Source organism: Megascapheus bottae, chromosome 13 (genome assembly GCF_031878675.1).
Source record: "Megascapheus bottae isolate mThoBot1 chromosome 13, mThoBot2.hap1, whole genome shotgun sequence".
NCBI classification, from domain to species: domain Eukaryota; kingdom Metazoa; phylum Chordata; class Mammalia; order Rodentia; family Geomyidae; genus Megascapheus; species Megascapheus bottae.
Window position 1 is genome coordinate 53,283,395 of NC_143521.1, and position 16,541 is coordinate 53,299,935.

General features: G+C 40.1%; 1 protein-coding gene across 2 annotated transcripts in view; it reads right to left on the reverse strand.

The window, feature by feature from the left end:
* Positions 1–1,382: 1,382 nt before the first annotated feature.
* The window catches only part of Cc2d2a (coiled-coil and C2 domain containing 2A), a 71,248-nt gene continuing 56,089 nt past the window's right edge, over positions 1,383–16,541 (reverse strand). For both annotated transcript variants that reach the window (XM_090343815.1, XM_090343813.1), the window contains exons 27-35: positions 16,316–16,492; positions 12,877–13,080; positions 11,835–11,924; positions 11,425–11,538; positions 9,127–9,261; positions 6,528–6,650; positions 5,229–5,287; positions 3,334–3,511; positions 1,383–1,680 (exon numbers count right to left, since the gene is read on the reverse strand). In XM_090343815.1, the coding sequence (XP_090199941.1) occupies positions 1,492–1,680; positions 3,334–3,511; positions 5,229–5,287; positions 6,528–6,650; positions 9,127–9,261; positions 11,425–11,538; positions 11,835–11,924; positions 12,877–13,080; positions 16,316–16,492 (1,269 nt within the window). In that variant the 3' untranslated portion in view covers positions 1,383–1,491. The remainder of the gene's footprint in view (positions 1,681–3,333; positions 3,512–5,228; positions 5,288–6,527; positions 6,651–9,126; positions 9,262–11,424; positions 11,539–11,834; positions 11,925–12,876; positions 13,081–16,315; positions 16,493–16,541) is intronic.

Consider the following 16,541-nt stretch of genomic DNA (forward strand, 5'->3'; position numbering starts at 1 on the left):
TAAGTATTTGCTACTAACACTATTTGTTTCACAGAAAACATCAACATTGGAAGCTACTTTTGGTTGCCAGTTGAGTGAGCTAAAGGGAGAAGGATGCCATTTTGTGTACATCTTCAGATAGAGCACGTACATTTGCCTTCTTCTCTTAATGACTCAGTATGATACAATGTATTTGTCTACAGTGTTTACTGTAACAAATTACTACAGTCTGGGTAGCTAAAACACTGATTTCTTTTCATTCTGTAGTCAGGAAAGTTCAAGATAAGTCCAAATCCAGTGTTTTGTGAGCTATTTTTGATTTATGCCTACCTTTTTTTTTTTTTGGTGGGTCATGGGGCTTGAATCTGGGCCTGGGTGCTGCCCCTGAGCTATTCTACTCAAGGCTACCACTCTACCCCTGGGACTGGGTGTTGTTCCTGAGCTCTTGGGCTCAAGGCTACCACCCTACCCCAGAGCCACAGCACCCCTTCCCTTTTCCTAGTGATTAGTTGGAGATTAAACTTTGATCCTCAGATCTCAGCCTCCTGAGTAATTAGGATTACAGGCGTGAGCCTCCATGCCCCGACAAGATGCTGGCTTTTTGTTGTTGTTGTGCTGAACAAAGGTCTTAAGGCTTGAGCCTGGATGTTGTCCAGTAGCGTTTTGGCTCAAGGCTAGCATCATTTTCCCATGTAAGCCACAGTTCTACTGACTTTTTGGTGGTTTAGTGGCGAGAAGAATCTCACATATTTTTCTGTCTGGGCTGACTTTGAACCATGATTTTTAAATACTTAGCCTTCCAATTGTAGGAGTGAGTCATCCATGCACCATTTTCATATCTTTGTTTTTGTAGGGCAGAGACAGAACGTGCTCTTTACAGTCACTTGCAAGAGCGCATAAACCTGAGTCCCCCTCCCACGAAAGGCTGTATTATCTCCCAAAGGCTTCTCCTAATGTGCTGGAGATAAGGGTTATAACATACATTGCCAGGAGTTGGTTGGGGAAAAGCCACAGATAATCTGTAATAGTATCTTAGAACTGCTTCCCATTTGGGTGAATATTTAGTCTCTCTTCTGCTAACACTGTATTTTAATGGGTGTGCATATGTAGGCTTGCTCAGCATTTTTTGTAGGGCAGAAATTTGATATTGCAAAGTTGTTCCTTTCCCCCCTCCCGAAAAGTATTCATTAATAGAGCTTAACAGTATGGTAGATACTGTGTTGGACAGGCCCAGGAGAAACATAACCCAAGTTCAAGCTAACAAGCAGGAGGGCATAGAGGCTGAAATCTCAGTATCCCTTACTGTAGATGATCACAGGGTTGGATTGAGGGTTAAAGTGGCAGAGAGACAAGGTTGACTTCAATAAAAACAGATCTTTTAAATATATCTAAAAACAGCCAAAGATAATTTTATTTCATTATTTAAAAATATTTTCTGGTATAATCAGTATAATATAAAATATTTAAATTCTACTTGTAATTTTACATGATACAAAAGGGATAGTGAAAAAATTACCGGTTGCGTGTAAGGGAGGCAACATAGATCCAAACAGACAAAACGTTTTTGGGATATGGGTGGATATATACAGCCAAAGCAAATTCCACATTAGGAACATCAATATTATGTACTCCGGTGCTATACACGGCTTCAATTAAAGGCTTCACCTCAGAGTAAGGCATGTGAAGAGGAAATCCCGAAAACTGGGAGAGAAAGAACCCATTTATAGTTAGTGAGGTTTGATGATGATACATTTTTCTCATGTAATCACTCTATAGTAAGTCTAGATTACAATGTCATTGAAGTCTGTTCTTCCATTTAGGTCTATGTTAGCAATACAGAAAATGGAGAGAAGTTATGCTGGTGCATATAGACTCTCCATTGTTCCCTTTCCCTGACAGCATCTAGCATGCCTAAGAACTCGTCTTTCTGCAGACCTGGGGAAGCCAGTCGGTGCACTCCACCCTGACCACTGAAGTTCATTGACAGGGGTGGCCTTTCAGTGATAGGGAGTATCAGGAAATTGCTGGCAGTGATGGCACAGAGGCGCTCCCCTCTGAGCAGGTGTGCAGGCATCTGTCATGGCCTCCTCTAGCATTGGCTTCTCAGGGTGCGGTCAGCCTGAGGACAGTGTCACACGAGGGGGCGCAGATGGGACTCAGGCCTGCTAGCTGCTCACCACCACACTTTATGTGAACCTACAGACTTTGCTCAAGTCTGCTTGTAGACGGGTTGCTAGTAAGTTGAAAACATTCCAAGAACCTGAGTTTCACTCTGACCCATTTTAACCATCCATTTTAAACTATTGAGCCAACGAGGTTTCCAACTACCTCTGAATTTTATTACATAGTTAGAAGGTAAGAACACAGTGCACTACTGATGAGAATTTTTCTTGGGGAAAGCCATATCTTTAAAAAAAAACACCCTACTGAGTGTTTGCTTTTACCTTTATGTATGTATAGTTGAGTCTTAAGTGTTATAGCCAGCTGTTTTCATTTTAATGGTACTTGGGTTGTATTTCATAAAGGGTATTATATTTCATAAGGTCCTTTTAGAAAAACCAGGGGGACTTTGTTCCTTCTCTCTTCTCTCCCTTTCCTTCCCCTTCCTCTTCCCCTTCCCTTTCCTTCTTTCTTTCCTTCTTTCTTTCCTCCCTCCCTTCCTTCCTTCCTTCCTTCCTTCCTTCCTTCCTTCCTTCCTTCCTTCCTTCCCTCCCTCCCTCCCTCCCTCCCTTCGTCAGTCATGGGGCTTGAATTCAGTGCCTGGGCCCTGACCCTGAACTTTTTTGTTCAAGGCTAGTGCTCTACCATTTTGAGCCACAGCTCTCATTCTGGTTTTCTGGTGATTAATTGGAAATAAGAGTCTCATGGACTTTGCTGCCCTAGCTGGCTTTGAACTGTGATCCTCAGATCTCAGCCTCCTGAGTAGCTAGAATTATAAGTGTGAGCTGCTAGCATCTGGCAGGATTTTCATTTTATAGAGGTATTCTGTTATTTAGTGATCAGTTATTTACTAAGGCCTAAAAAAAAAAATCACATCATTTAGTCTATGCCCAAACCACGTGGTGGGGTAATTTCTCATTAGAAATGAGGGGCTCGGGGCCGGGAGTGTGGCCTAGTGGTAGAGTGCTTGCCTAGTATTCACGAAGTCCCCGGTTTGATTCCTCGGTACCACATATATAGAAAAAAGCCGGAAGTGGTGCTGAGGCTCAAGTGGTAGAGCTCTAGCCTTGAGAAAGTCCAAGGACAGTGCTCAGGCCCTGAGCTCAAGCCCAGGACTGGCAAAAAAAAAAAAAAAAAGAAAGAAAAGAAAGAAATGAGGGCCTGTGCAGGGTCAGTTGAAGCCATTGTGCTTACCCTGTAGTCTCCTAGCTGTTTGAGCAGCTCTGCTTGGTGGTCACCTTCCACATCTTCTCCCTGACTGCTTTCCAGAAGAGGCAGGAAGTGACGCAGAGTGGAGGTGCAATACCTGTTCCACCGAGTCAGATGACGTGGCCTCCAGTCCATGATTTTTTCTTTTAGAATTTTTTCAATCCTGTTCATGGGAAAGAGATTCCATCCATTCTTTGGTGATTTGACTTTACTCATGCCTATATAGTGGGGCTTAGATGTTGGTGAGGAAATTCACTAGGCAAATTAATAACTAATACAGGTTATTTTCTGGGAACTGGAAAGTAAACAAAAGTGTTCCTTAAGGATTGTGTATCTGTTGGGATGGGAAATAGATCTATGAATAGAAATGGTATTCTGAGGTCAATTATAAATTCTTGAAAATAACCCCAAAAAGCTAGCCCTAGATGGCCAGAGACTAGCTAACTTGAATATATTTAGCAAGGTATCTAGTATTATAAATATTTTATTAATAGATGATACATAAAACTAGACTGAAGCTTCTGTTGGGAGCCACAAATATTTGAGAGGCCTATTCTACATTGCTAATTTTCTTTCTCAGTGACTTTTATTCATGATAACAGAATTTATTTTCTAAACTGCTGTAACTTAATATGTGTATGTATTAGAGTCATAGGATCTGAAGCTTAAACACAGAATGAAGGAAAATGGCTATCACTTTGCAAAGCTGTTACTTGCCAGATACTGGAACACATCTTTGCATATGTTGTTATTGATTCCATCTAGGGCCTCATGAGATAGGGGACACTGGTTTTACATATGAAAGAATAGTTGGAGGTAGAGAAATGATCTGAGAAAGGCAAGAGAGCCGGGATCTCTTTGATGCTAAATGCCTCTGCCCTCTATCTAACTTGCCATTGTTCAGTAGCCATAGGATCACTTCTGGCTTGGACACTGAACGCATTTTTTTTTTTTTTTGGCAGTCCTGGGGCTTGAACCCAGGGCCTGGACATTGTCCTTGAGCTTTCTCTACTACCCGAGCTATAGCACCACTTCTGGCTTTTTATTTGTATGTGGTACCGAGGAATTGAGCCTGTGGCTTCATGCATGCTAGGCAAGCACTCTACCATTAGACCACATTCCCGGCCCACTGAACACATCTTTATTTTGGGTTCTGGATGGCCTAAGCAAGAAAGTAGGTCAATTGCCAAACATTCTAATATTGGAAGAATAAATGATTGGTTTCTTATCAATAATGTGGTGAAACAATCAGGAAAAATACTGGGTTTATAGAGATTTATTATTATATATATGAATCTCAAGCATTATGGAGAAATTGGAAGTAAATTGGTGTTTTTTTTTAAGTAATCATGTCTTTAAAAGAATCGCAGTTAATCCTGTATAATTTGATGTTCCTCGTGTGGCATAATCCAATGGAAATGACACACAGGCTCTGAAATTCAAAAGCTCTCTGTAGTTCTAATTTTACAAGACTAGAGAAATTACAGAGACTCACACAGGCTCTAACTGGCCTTCTGGACTAGGTTCATAAACTGGCTGGCATTCTGCAAACCACTAATTGTACAAAAGAAGCCTGGTTAAGCTTTGGGTTATGATGTGGCCCAATGAGACCCATAATTGCATGATTTTTAAGCTGTAAGCTGAGGGAAAGTCTTTGGAGGTGCACCTCTGTGTCTTCCTCTACCCCCATGCCAAGGTAAAGGCCTCTGCTGAACCACGGGATCTAGAGCTCACCTCTGAACTTGGTATCCACAGACACAAATTAGCATTTAATTGACCTAATTAATTCATACTGATCCAAGCTGAGAATTGTTTAAAGTTTGGTTTTACCCAGCAAGTGATGGGATTATATGTGGATCTGTGGATTTTTATTATGTTACCTGTCTTGCAGCTCAGCAGCAGCTGCTTTGTCTGTGCGCTGATAAATCAGTTCTTCAGGCTGTGAAAGAGAAAATTGTTCAGAGGTACTACAGATCACCTCTACTTAATTTCAGTAGCTGTGTTTCCCTTGTCTATGCTTATTTTAAATCTTTTTAAAAAATTAATACTATCAAGACACCATCAAGACAGAAGGGGTCTATAAAGGATGCCAATAAACATGATGAACTGTAAGTGGAGTTGCAGGAAATTTCAGAGCTCTGTAGAACTTTCTCAGTTTCATTTCCCTTTTTCATGACACAAATAACTATGACCTGAGGATTTTTCTCTGTGTGTGTGTTTTAATATTTTTTCATTCAGCTAGTTAGTCATCTTCACAGATGATAAGATAGGAATATGGCCATGAATAAATATCAGTCTTAGATTTTTTTGTCATTGTAGTGAAAGAAGACATGTCAACTATTACAAAGTGTATGTAATTTCACTGCAAATCTATGTACTGTTAGCCAAGTGGACTGTTATTTTGTGAATGTGTAACTTGCTTTCTCTTACTCAACATTGATGTTAGGAATAATAGAAAATACATTTATATAGAGTGCTTACTAAGGTTTATTGATATCACTTATTTACTACATAATTTATCTCTTCTATTATTTCAATTCTTTTTTTTTTTTTTTTTTGGTTGTGGGGCTTGAACTCAGGGCCTGAGTGCTGTTCCTTAGCTCTTCAATTCAAGGTTAGTGTTCTACCACTTTGAGCCATAACTACACTTCTAGTTTTTGAGTGGTTAATTGGAGTTAAAGAGTCCCATAGGGACTTTTTCTGCTTGGGCTGGCTTTGAACCTAAATCCTCAGATCTCAGCCTCCTGAGTAGCTAGGACTACAGGCATGAACCATGGATGCCCAGCTCTGTTTTAAATTCTTTTAATTATTGGCTCATCCAAGTCACTGCTACTCTCAGCTGGATTATTTAAATTGCCTCTAGTTGAAGACATCACAACTTGCCTTTAATTCTCTTGTTTTAGACCCAAAATAGCAAAGAATGTTCCCATTAAAATGAAAAGCAAATGATGTCACTCCTCTGTTCAAAGCTCTCCAGTTGTCTTTGTTTACCTAAGACACATGAAAATGTGTGTGTGTGTGTGTGTAAATGTGCTTGTTAGTGTGAATTTGTCTCAAGTAAGTTTGAAAATACTATTCTATTTAGGTGTAGACTTGAGGGCCAGGAACTACCTAATTACTTAATAGAATGATTTCGTATCCCTTATTTTATGTTCAATTGTCAATAAAAAGAATTATACCTGAACACTGGAAAGCCCTGGATATGGAAGGCTTCTTGAGAAAAAAGATTTCCATAGCTTCGGCTTAGTGACATCAAAATTTATCCTTAATGGTGAGTCATATTGTTGAACGTTAAACCAAACCTAAAAAAAGATGAGACCACATTAGCATGTATGTTTGGCATCAAGGGAGATACCAGAGAAAAGAACTGTGAGCACTTGGTCACTTTTTGATTTTTGTAAACCTGTGTTCCTTTTATAATCAATGTCTTTGTAGAGCCGTCATTGACCAAATTTCCACTTTTTTTTTTTTGAGCACTGTACTGTTGATGGTAGGTTTGGTGAAATAAACAATTCCTGATTTTAAGAAATATTTTTAGGAAGATAATCACGACCCTTCCTTTGTTAGGCTAGCCTTCCCTGCTCCTGCTCTTTTCATCCTCCGAATGGAGTTCCTGGTCCAGTTTTCCATTCCTGCAGCACCAGGCAGCGTGAGAAATGGCCCTTGTCTGGTAGGGGGCATGGGTACAATGGTTCTAGGATTTGTATTTGAACTTGGGCTCTCACATTTACTGACTGATCCGAATGATTCATCAAACTTCTGAGTGCCTCACTTTCTTCTTCTATAAAACAGATATAAAAAAATTAGTAATTACCCCCTAAGGTTGAATAATTTCAATGAGCTTCTAATGCATCTATATTTTCTCAAATAAGCTTTTATTATTACTAATTACCATTTTTTGGTAATTGTTTACTCATCTGTGTCCTCAGTAGACTATTAAATTATTGCCTAGGCACATTTACCATGCCTATTATTTATCAGGTTTAGCTTGTAGTGTAGCTCCCAGAATCTAGTAGGCACACTGGCAGGCACAGATGGTAAATGTATCCACACAACATATTTAAACAAGTCATACCATGTTTACTCAAGATATTTAATCAAGTACTTCCTCAGTTCTGAGTCAATCTGAAGTAGTGAATGAAACAGTCTCTATGGACAGCAGTCGCCAAGGCCTTCCATGGAGTGTCAATGAAATATGTGTTAGATGCTATCCTGGGATGTAAACTCAGCCCAGATCCTGCACACCTTCCTGTCTTCTTTCTTAGGTTTTTAGTTCCTTCCACTAGAAGAGACAAAACATCCCTCCCTCCCCCTTCACTTTTGGCCAGTAGACTGGGGTGGGTTTGTCTGTTCAGTCTGTGAGCCTAAGCTTAACAAGCTCTGTATGCTCCTACTTGCACTTTGTGTCTCTTCCACTGTCATTGCTCCATGTCCCAGGAAAAACACAGAAGATGGCAGAGCTGTCTTGGCCACCACTGGGTGCAGCCGAGCTGCCCAGCCTTGATTAGCAAAATAAAAATAAATAAAATACTTAACTGTGCCCTAATGCACCAAATAGTGAACTGAAGTGGGGACTAATTAGGCAGATATTTTCAGTAATACAGGGTGAATAAATAATAATAAAACAGGATTAAAGGAGATGGAAGTAAGGAATAGGGGAAATAAAAGACAATTTTGGGGGTGCTCTGGCATAAATTATCTTTAACTTCAGGAGTTAACTCTTAAAAAAATAGACCAGCTGCTTTGAAGGATTAGGGTATAGACTCCATGTACAAGATTTTATAATTATTTCTGTTACTTTTTCATATATTTTTTATTGTAATTAAAAGAAGGGTTACATTATATTTGCCAGATAGGAGGGGCATTCATTCACATACATTGATACCCTTTCTCATGTTTTTGGTATTTCTGTTACTTTTTAAAAGTATTTTTGTATTCTATGTAAATATAATGTGTAAATAGAAGACATCAGCAACACATGTGCAAACACTTTTTACTGACATTTTCAAAGCTGAGGGCTCAGTAAGGAAGGGGAGGTATTGCCACGTGTTCAGTACTTTGTAGCCATTCTCTTTGTACCGACTCCATAAAGCACTAACTTCATTATTGCCTACCTTGTCCCGTGAAGAGACTGAGGCAATGACAGACTTGGAAACTTTTCCAGGCTCTCACTAGCAAGTGAAGTGGAAGTTTTTTTTAAACTCAGGCATTCTGACCCTTTAACTAAAGTTTTTAGCTTTGTAGAAGAGCTTTCACAAGGAACTCAAACAGACCGACACAGTGGAGCCATTATAATTTGAAGCTCTAGAAGGTCAGGTGGCACATGGAAACTTCCTGTAAAAAATAAGGAAACCCAGTTTTCAGGTGACTGCTTCTTTTAGTTCTCAAAACACTACAAATTGGGTGATGGAAGCACTATTTTAGAAGTGAACACTGAGGATAGAGCTCAAGTCGGAATTCTGGTTCTTTAACTGTCTCTCTTTCTTTTTCCCTCTCTCTTTCTCTCCCCTTCTCTTCATTTATTTCTTAGATTTTTATTCTGCTTCTATGCAAGTTAAGTAAATAATTCAGCCAAAATGTTTATTTAGGATTATTTAGGTGACTTCAGTCTACCACCGGACATGACATACATTTCTTGAATTGTTCTGTGCATACGTGGATGTTTATATTTACATAATTTTGACTATATAAGATATTTAAATCAGCATATCAAATTAAAAACAATCAAGCAAACAGCAATCAATCAACCGAGTTTAAAAAAGAAATGCCATTACTCACATTATCTGGGCCAATTAAACAGCTCACACTTTTCAGGGGACAGAATGTATCAAATTGCCCATAAAAATGTCCACTGCAGGGATTCCATATTAAATAATGTTTTCTCTCACAAGTCAGAACATAGGCAGTTGGACCCTGAAGGGAAAAGCCATTGAAAATAGTATTCAATTAATTAGGCAATTAAGATCAATAGTAGGTTACATAAGTTATTTGTTAGACCACTGACTTAGAATATTCCACAGTGAAACTTAGTGGTTCTTAAAAAATGAAATCATAACTGGGCATAGTGGCTCACACCTGTAATCCTAGCTACTGAGGAGGCTGAGATCTGAAGATCACGGTTCAAAGCCAGCCTGGGCACTAAAGTCCCTGAGACTCTTATCTCCAATTAACCACCAGAAAACCAGAAGTGGTGCTGTGACTCAAGAGGTAGGGCACTAACCTTGAGGTGAAGAGTTCAGGGACAACACCCAGGCCCAGAGTTCAAGTCCTACCACTGACAAAAAAAATGAAATCATAGCACACCTTTCTGCTCCTCCTCCTCCCCACTTCTTGCATCTGTTCTAGCGCAATGTTGACTAAATAAATATAGTGGCACTTTTCCTAACAGTCATATCTTAAAATTTGTGGATGAATTCTATGTGTGTGTGTATGTGTGTATGTGTGTGTGTGTATGTGTGTGCTGGCTCTCTACCATTTACGCCACTTCCACTTCTGGTTTTCTGGTGGTTAATTGGAGATAAGGGTCTCTGGACTTTCCTGCCTGGGCTGGCTTTGAACCTGGTTTTGAACCTCAGATCTCAGCCTCCTAGCTAATCAGCTAGTATTATAGGTGTGAGCCATCAGTGCTAGGCAAGTACTCTTATTAATGGAAATAGGCAGTCAGCATTTTCTTGTATGCTTTATTAATCAAAGATAAATAATATTCAAAACAGGCCAGGGGAATAATGGTCGAGAGTTCCATTGTTTTATAAAATTGTCATTTAAGGACACAGGAAGCTGATTAGATCTGAATAATATTTGTACTCTCACAAAGCCACTTACAGCTGCAATCCATTCAGAATTATATAACTGCATAGAAGATTTGAAAAGATACAGATCGAAGTGTTCAGAATGAGTGTACTGGATAGGAAGACTAGTAGTCTTGGGGCTTTTTGATCAGAAAACGTTTATATGATTTCATTCCTGGACTGTGAATGAGTGTTCATTTCCTGTTCTGGCATGCTTCTACTCGATGTTCCACAGCTTTGGAGCTATGAAGTGACTGCTTAGTATCACGTGACTCACAGAGAGGAGTCTCTGAACCTGGACCCTGGGCCTCGTGATTTCCTTCCCTGATAGGCTTTCTTTCACTGGGGCTAGGACTCCTGCTCTGTAATTCCTGGGATTCCCAGAGCTCAGGGCCTTTGAAATCCGCTAGATAAGCTTCTTCTATCAACATGAAATTTCTAACCTTGTGCTCAGAATCAGTTCTTTGTGCTCCAAATTTGGAGATACTTGCTATGTACTAGGGGATAAAATTCTTATAGTCAAGAGGTCATCAATTTTATTAAAAAAAAATAATGATGATAAACCCAAAACATAGTTGCTAATGTTTTTCTCTTTATGTGTATGTGTGTGTTATTTGGTTTACTCCTTCTTGCTTCTCCAGGTGAGCAGCAGATGCTTAAGGAAGATATAAGCATGTTGGGAAAGAGGTCTCGCCTTACCATCCCTCTCTGAATCCTTTTTACAAGGAGCATGAAAAACATGAGATTATCTGGGTGCTGGTGACTCACATCTGTAAGTCGAGCTACTTAGGAAGCTGAGAATTGAGGATACTGATTTAAAGCCAGCTCTGGCAGGAAAGTGTGAAAGTCTTATCTCTAATTAACTATAAAAAAGAAAAAATCAGGAAGTGGAGCTGTGGTTCAAATGATAGAGCACTAACTTGAACACAAAAGCTCAGGGTCAGTGCCCAGGCCCTGAATTCAATTACCAGGACCAGTTCAAGCAAACACACAGACACACACACACACATACAGTGAAATGACTGAAGAAATGAGAATGTTTGGAAACATGGTCAGAGTGAGGCTTATGCTGAAAGGACTGAGACAAATAAAGGCTTTGGATGGTGGATGGTAAAGGGTCCAAAATTGTCCCAAAGCAATCTCAAGTGCTGTTGTAAAATCATCTCATGTCTGCGGGCTATTTTTCAAACACCTCAAAGGACTGCTGTGAAAGAAGTCCTGTCCACAGTCTGGTACGAGTGGACGAGACAACTGCAGCCCTCTGCTAAAGCCATCCTGCCTGTCTTACCTCGGGAATAGCGTTGCCCAGAAGCAGCCAGGCCTTTTTACCCAGCCACAGAAAGTAATTACACAGCAGCACCGCGTGCTCTTCTTCGTCTCCTGCCAGGAGATCAAGAAATTGCTGACAAAAAAGAAAAAGAAAATGCTCTACTGACTGATTGCTTATTCCAGATTCATTGCTTCATTCAGTCCTGAGAATGGAACCCAAGGTTTTGCACGCCATCTATCATTCCCAGTCATTATTATTTTTTCCAAATTTCTCAGATTTGAGGACAATTAAACTAGAAAAAAATGCAGAATTTAGCTCATCCTGTTAAAACAAATGGCCGAGTGGACTATTAGGATAACTAATGAATGTTGTTGCAATTTAAGATTATGCATAATCTGCAGGAAGTCAGTAACTTGAGAAAGACTTACATCACATGTGCTCCACAGATCACAGACACCAGCAAAGGAAACCGTGTCAGGCAAGAAAGGAATCAAGGACACATATCGAGCCACCAGTTCCTGTGTAAACCAAAATTCGTTTTCAAGAATACTAATGAATGTGCATACCAGTTCACTAATTTTCTGTCGACTTAGTTTAACTTATATTTAACTGTACTTAAGGACTCATTGATTTCCTTTGCCTACTTTCTGATAATAATATCTTTTTTATTGTAATTAATAGAGGGGTTACAGTTCTATTCGCCAGATAGAAAGAGCTTTACTTCACACTCATTATTTCCCCTTCTCATGTTTTTGTCCCCATTTCCCTCCTCCCACACCTTCCCCTCATCTTGTTTTCCCCCTTTTCTATTTCAAATAAACATATATACAATATACCAGATTACAAGATAAGATACTGTAACAATATGACAATAACCAAGGGACAACAAAAGAGATGAGAAATAACATAGTCCATTAAGAATAATAATCATACATTATAGCTCTTGTTTCCATATCCTGGAGCCTCAACCTATATGGCCTTATGTATCTAGGTTTTGCCCTATTGTAATCCTTTGCTAGGAGAGTCCTAGGTGTGTACTAATTATGACAAATGAGGGAAACCATCGAGCCTATGCTCCTTTAGATCTGGCTTACTTCACTTAATATGATTATAGTATTATATCTTTTATCAATGCAAATTCCATCTGATACTTAACAACTACACTTTCTATAGTTGATTGTTCACATATACTTTTGGTATCCTGGATTTCCCAGACTTATTAAATGTATCTATTTTATAGTCTGTGCCTCATCATGAGTCATTGAGATAATAAACTAAGGATTCTCCTCATCTTTGTTACCTTTGAACTTTTCTCATGCAAACCTCATGCTAAAAAGGTTTTGATTATTCATTCCATTCCGTGTGATCTTGATGTAGTTAGTATCCTGTTATAGGAAAGTGGCAGTTTATTGAAGATTTCAAACATGACCATTTGGCTACCGTCCGGCAGTACTATCTGTGAACACTTACTGCAGTTGCGTGTGGGTCATCCGGGTAGAAGTCGAGGAGCTCCTGCGGAGGGTTTAAAGGTTTGAGATAACGTGTAATAAAAACCGTTTTTCCACTTATGTCGATGACTGTTGTAAGGCAGCGGCGATTTGGAAACTTTAAGGTGCATTCAGCTTGAAACTTTTCTGTTGCTTGAAGTAACTTCTCATCTTCTTGAGACTCAAACTTCAAAAAGAAACATTCATGGAGTTTAGAAATGGCACATGTGCAGCTCCCACAGTTAACATGTACTACTATGTGTTTTGGAAAGTAGGTTTCAGTGATTTTTTTTTGTTGTTGTTGTTGGTTGTGGGGCTTGAACTGATTGCCTGGGTTCTCCCTGAACTTTTTTTGCTCAAGTCTAGGAATCTATCACTTGAAACCACAGCTCCACTTCCAGTTTTTAGTTGATTAATTGGAGATAAGAATCTTCCCATCAAAATAATTATTTATCAATTTAATATCTTGCTGTTCTCTATTCAGGCTTTGAGTTTATTTGCTATTTGCTACATTTTGTTATAATGTTTTGTTAAATGCCAAACAATAAGGATTAAGGACCCCATTGTAAATCAACACGGTAACATTTCATATGTAAATAAAGACGCTTTTACTTAAAAAAAAAAAAAGAATCTCATAGACTTCTTTGAACTGCAATCCTCAGATCTCAACCTCCTGAGTAGCTAGGATTGTAGATGCGAGCCACCGGTGCACAGCTTTTGTAAAGTTATTCTTATGAAAACCATCATGCCATGGTGTCCTTCATCATTATTTCATTACATTTATAACTTAGGAATTAGTTTGATTTATTAGATGCTAGTATACATTCCACAAGACTTAAAGTGAAGAGACAAGCTGCCATGTGTAAACTATTAGATTAATAAAGCAATCCATTAAAAAAATCAAGCAGGGCCAGGAGTTTGGCCTAGTGGTTAAAGTGCTTGCCTAGCATGCATGAAGACCTGGGTTCGATTCCTTGGTACCACATATAGAAAAAATCCGGAAGTGGTGCTGAGGCTCAAGTGGTAGAGCTCTAGCCTTGAGAAAGTCCAAGGACAGTGCTCAGGCCCTGAGATCAAGTCCAGGACTGGGAAAAAAAAAATCAAACAATGGTAGACAAATTCTGATTGATGAATCCTCGGAATAGAATTTTTTTTTTAATGTGTACATAAACGTTGGCTTTCAGTGGGGAAGCCCAGAAATCTGACAGGGTGAGAGCTTCTCTTTTCTGGAGTCTTCTGGTGTGACCCAGTGATGTTTTCAGGACAGCAGCTTTAGGATGTCAGGTGTTGTCTTTCAACATGCATTCTTTATCTAACAGCTAAACAATATAAGCCCTCCTTTGGAGGTCTAACAGAAATGCTTCCTACAGCCACAGCAAGGCACTGAAATGTCTCCAAAGGCAGCAGCTGGCTGCGTGGTGCACAGCTTTGTGCAGGGGCTGGAGGCCTCGCCGTGGTCCCTCAGCTTGGGTAAAGGTCTGTGTACAGGATTCAGTGACCCCTGCTTTTCATACCCTCTCCAAGTCTATCCCCGATGGAGGGCTAGCTGACTGTATTTTCCTCTGTTAAGAACCCACAGAACTAACAGTGTTATCTATTATTTGAGATGGCATTTCTTCTTTTCCTTTTTGAGATCAGGTCTCATGTTGTGGCCCAGTCTGGAGGGAGCTTTGGATACTTCAGCTCAGCCTGACAGTATTTTTCTGTGTTGGTTTTCTTGTTTGGTTTTCTCTCTCTCTTTTTTTGGGGGCCAGTCCTAGCTTGAGCTCAGGGCCTGAGCACTGTCCTTGGACTTTCTCAAGGCTAGAGCTCTTCCACTTGAGCCTCAGCACCACTTCCAGCTTTGTTCTATGTATGTGGTACTGAGGAATCGAACCCAGGTCTTCGTGCATGCTAGGCAAGCACTCTACCACTAGGCCAAACTCCTTGCCATTGTTTGGTTTTCTCTTGAGTTTACACACAAAGACAAGTATTTTGGAAAATAATTTGAAATGCCTGGATTAGTTCTGAGAAGCTTGGCTTAGTGAGTGACAAAGCCTAGGATAAGTTTGAATTCTAGCACATTTGTTTTTCCAGGAAGCCTTCATGCCTTGTCAATGTCTTGATAATGGGATATTAATAGTATTTCTTTTTCTTTTTATTTCTTTTAAATTTTTGCTGGTCTTGGGGCTTGGACTCAGGCTGGGTGCTTTCCCTGGGCCTCTTTGTGCCCAAAGCTAGTGCTTTACCACTCAAGCCACAGCACCCCTTCCAGCCTTTTTCTGAGTAGTTTATTGGAGTTGAGAGTCTTGTGTACTTTCCTACCCAGGCTGCCTTTGAACCACGATCCTCATATCTCAGCCTCCTGAGTAGCTAGGATTATAGGCATGAGCCACCAGTACTAGGTTTAAACAGCATTCCTCTCTGTGAACTAAACCATAATACTGGAAAGGAAATGGAAGTGGGCTTTAAAAAAAATGTCCATCAATGTCTTAATTACAATGGAAAACTAAAAATGGTACAATACTCTGTATAGCACAATAACTTGCCATTTAACAACTTGGTCATATGCATGAATATAAGCTTGGTAGAATTTCTACCCACTGCTCTGTGATGGTGCTAAAATATGGTTGTTCGGGAATACATTTTGAATGTATATAATGTAGAATTAAGTAAATAGGCATAACCCCTGCCACATACTGCCTCTGTGACCCTGGCTAAATCAAGCTTGCTTAACACATCTATATCGAAGACTAACATACAGCCAGTGTCTGACAGTGCTGGTGACAGAGTAGGGTCTCCAAACCCGGTGGGGGGAGGATGCTATTGTCAAAGTATTCACTCTCTCAGGTTCAGCAAGGGCAGTAGGCATAAATGCTGACCCCAAATTCTACACTCTCAGAGGTGTTTCCCAAGGATGCAGGGTGGGGAGCAGTTGCTGATACATGGCAGATCTGGAAACGCTTGTTCCCTGGAGCTGTTTAAGAGTGAACTTGTGTGCGCATTTGTTTCTTTTGTAAGCATGAATTGTGGTGACCCACGGAGGTCGTCTGGCTTTAGGATCCTAAGAGCTGAGTCAATGTGAGGCATAGCCAAGGGAGGCGAGGACATGTAAGCGAATCTATTTCCACACGCTTGCCAATGGATGTGTCATCAAAGAGCAATGTCATCGTTAATTTAGATCACATTAACGAAATCCTTCTAAAAACACAGCATGTCCTGCTTTCCCTAAAAGTGTGGGTTACTGACTGACCCAACTGTTAGCTCAGCATACATCCGCCCTCTGCCCACCATCCTGGCCCACTGAAAGAACAATGAATGGAGACAACAGAGGAGAACAGGTGTAGGTACAGAGCAGAACAAACGCCCCAAAGCTTTGGCCAGCAAGTATAACTTATATCATACCAGCATCAGACATGACTTTCCAAACTCTGTGTGCTTACCTTTTCTCGAACTGCCTCTCCTGGAACCATCGGGGGCTCCACAGTAATAAACAGGGTGAGATAAGAGCCGTCACTCAGGCTTCGGAGTGCATCAAAGCCTCGCTCCATGAGCACATTCCTCTCCTTGCTGTAGCCCAGAAGAACGGGGGGGATGTCTATTTTAAATGTTCCATCAATCTGTGAAGAATATGTGGTTTGACAAATATTCTGATGACTTTCCAATGGA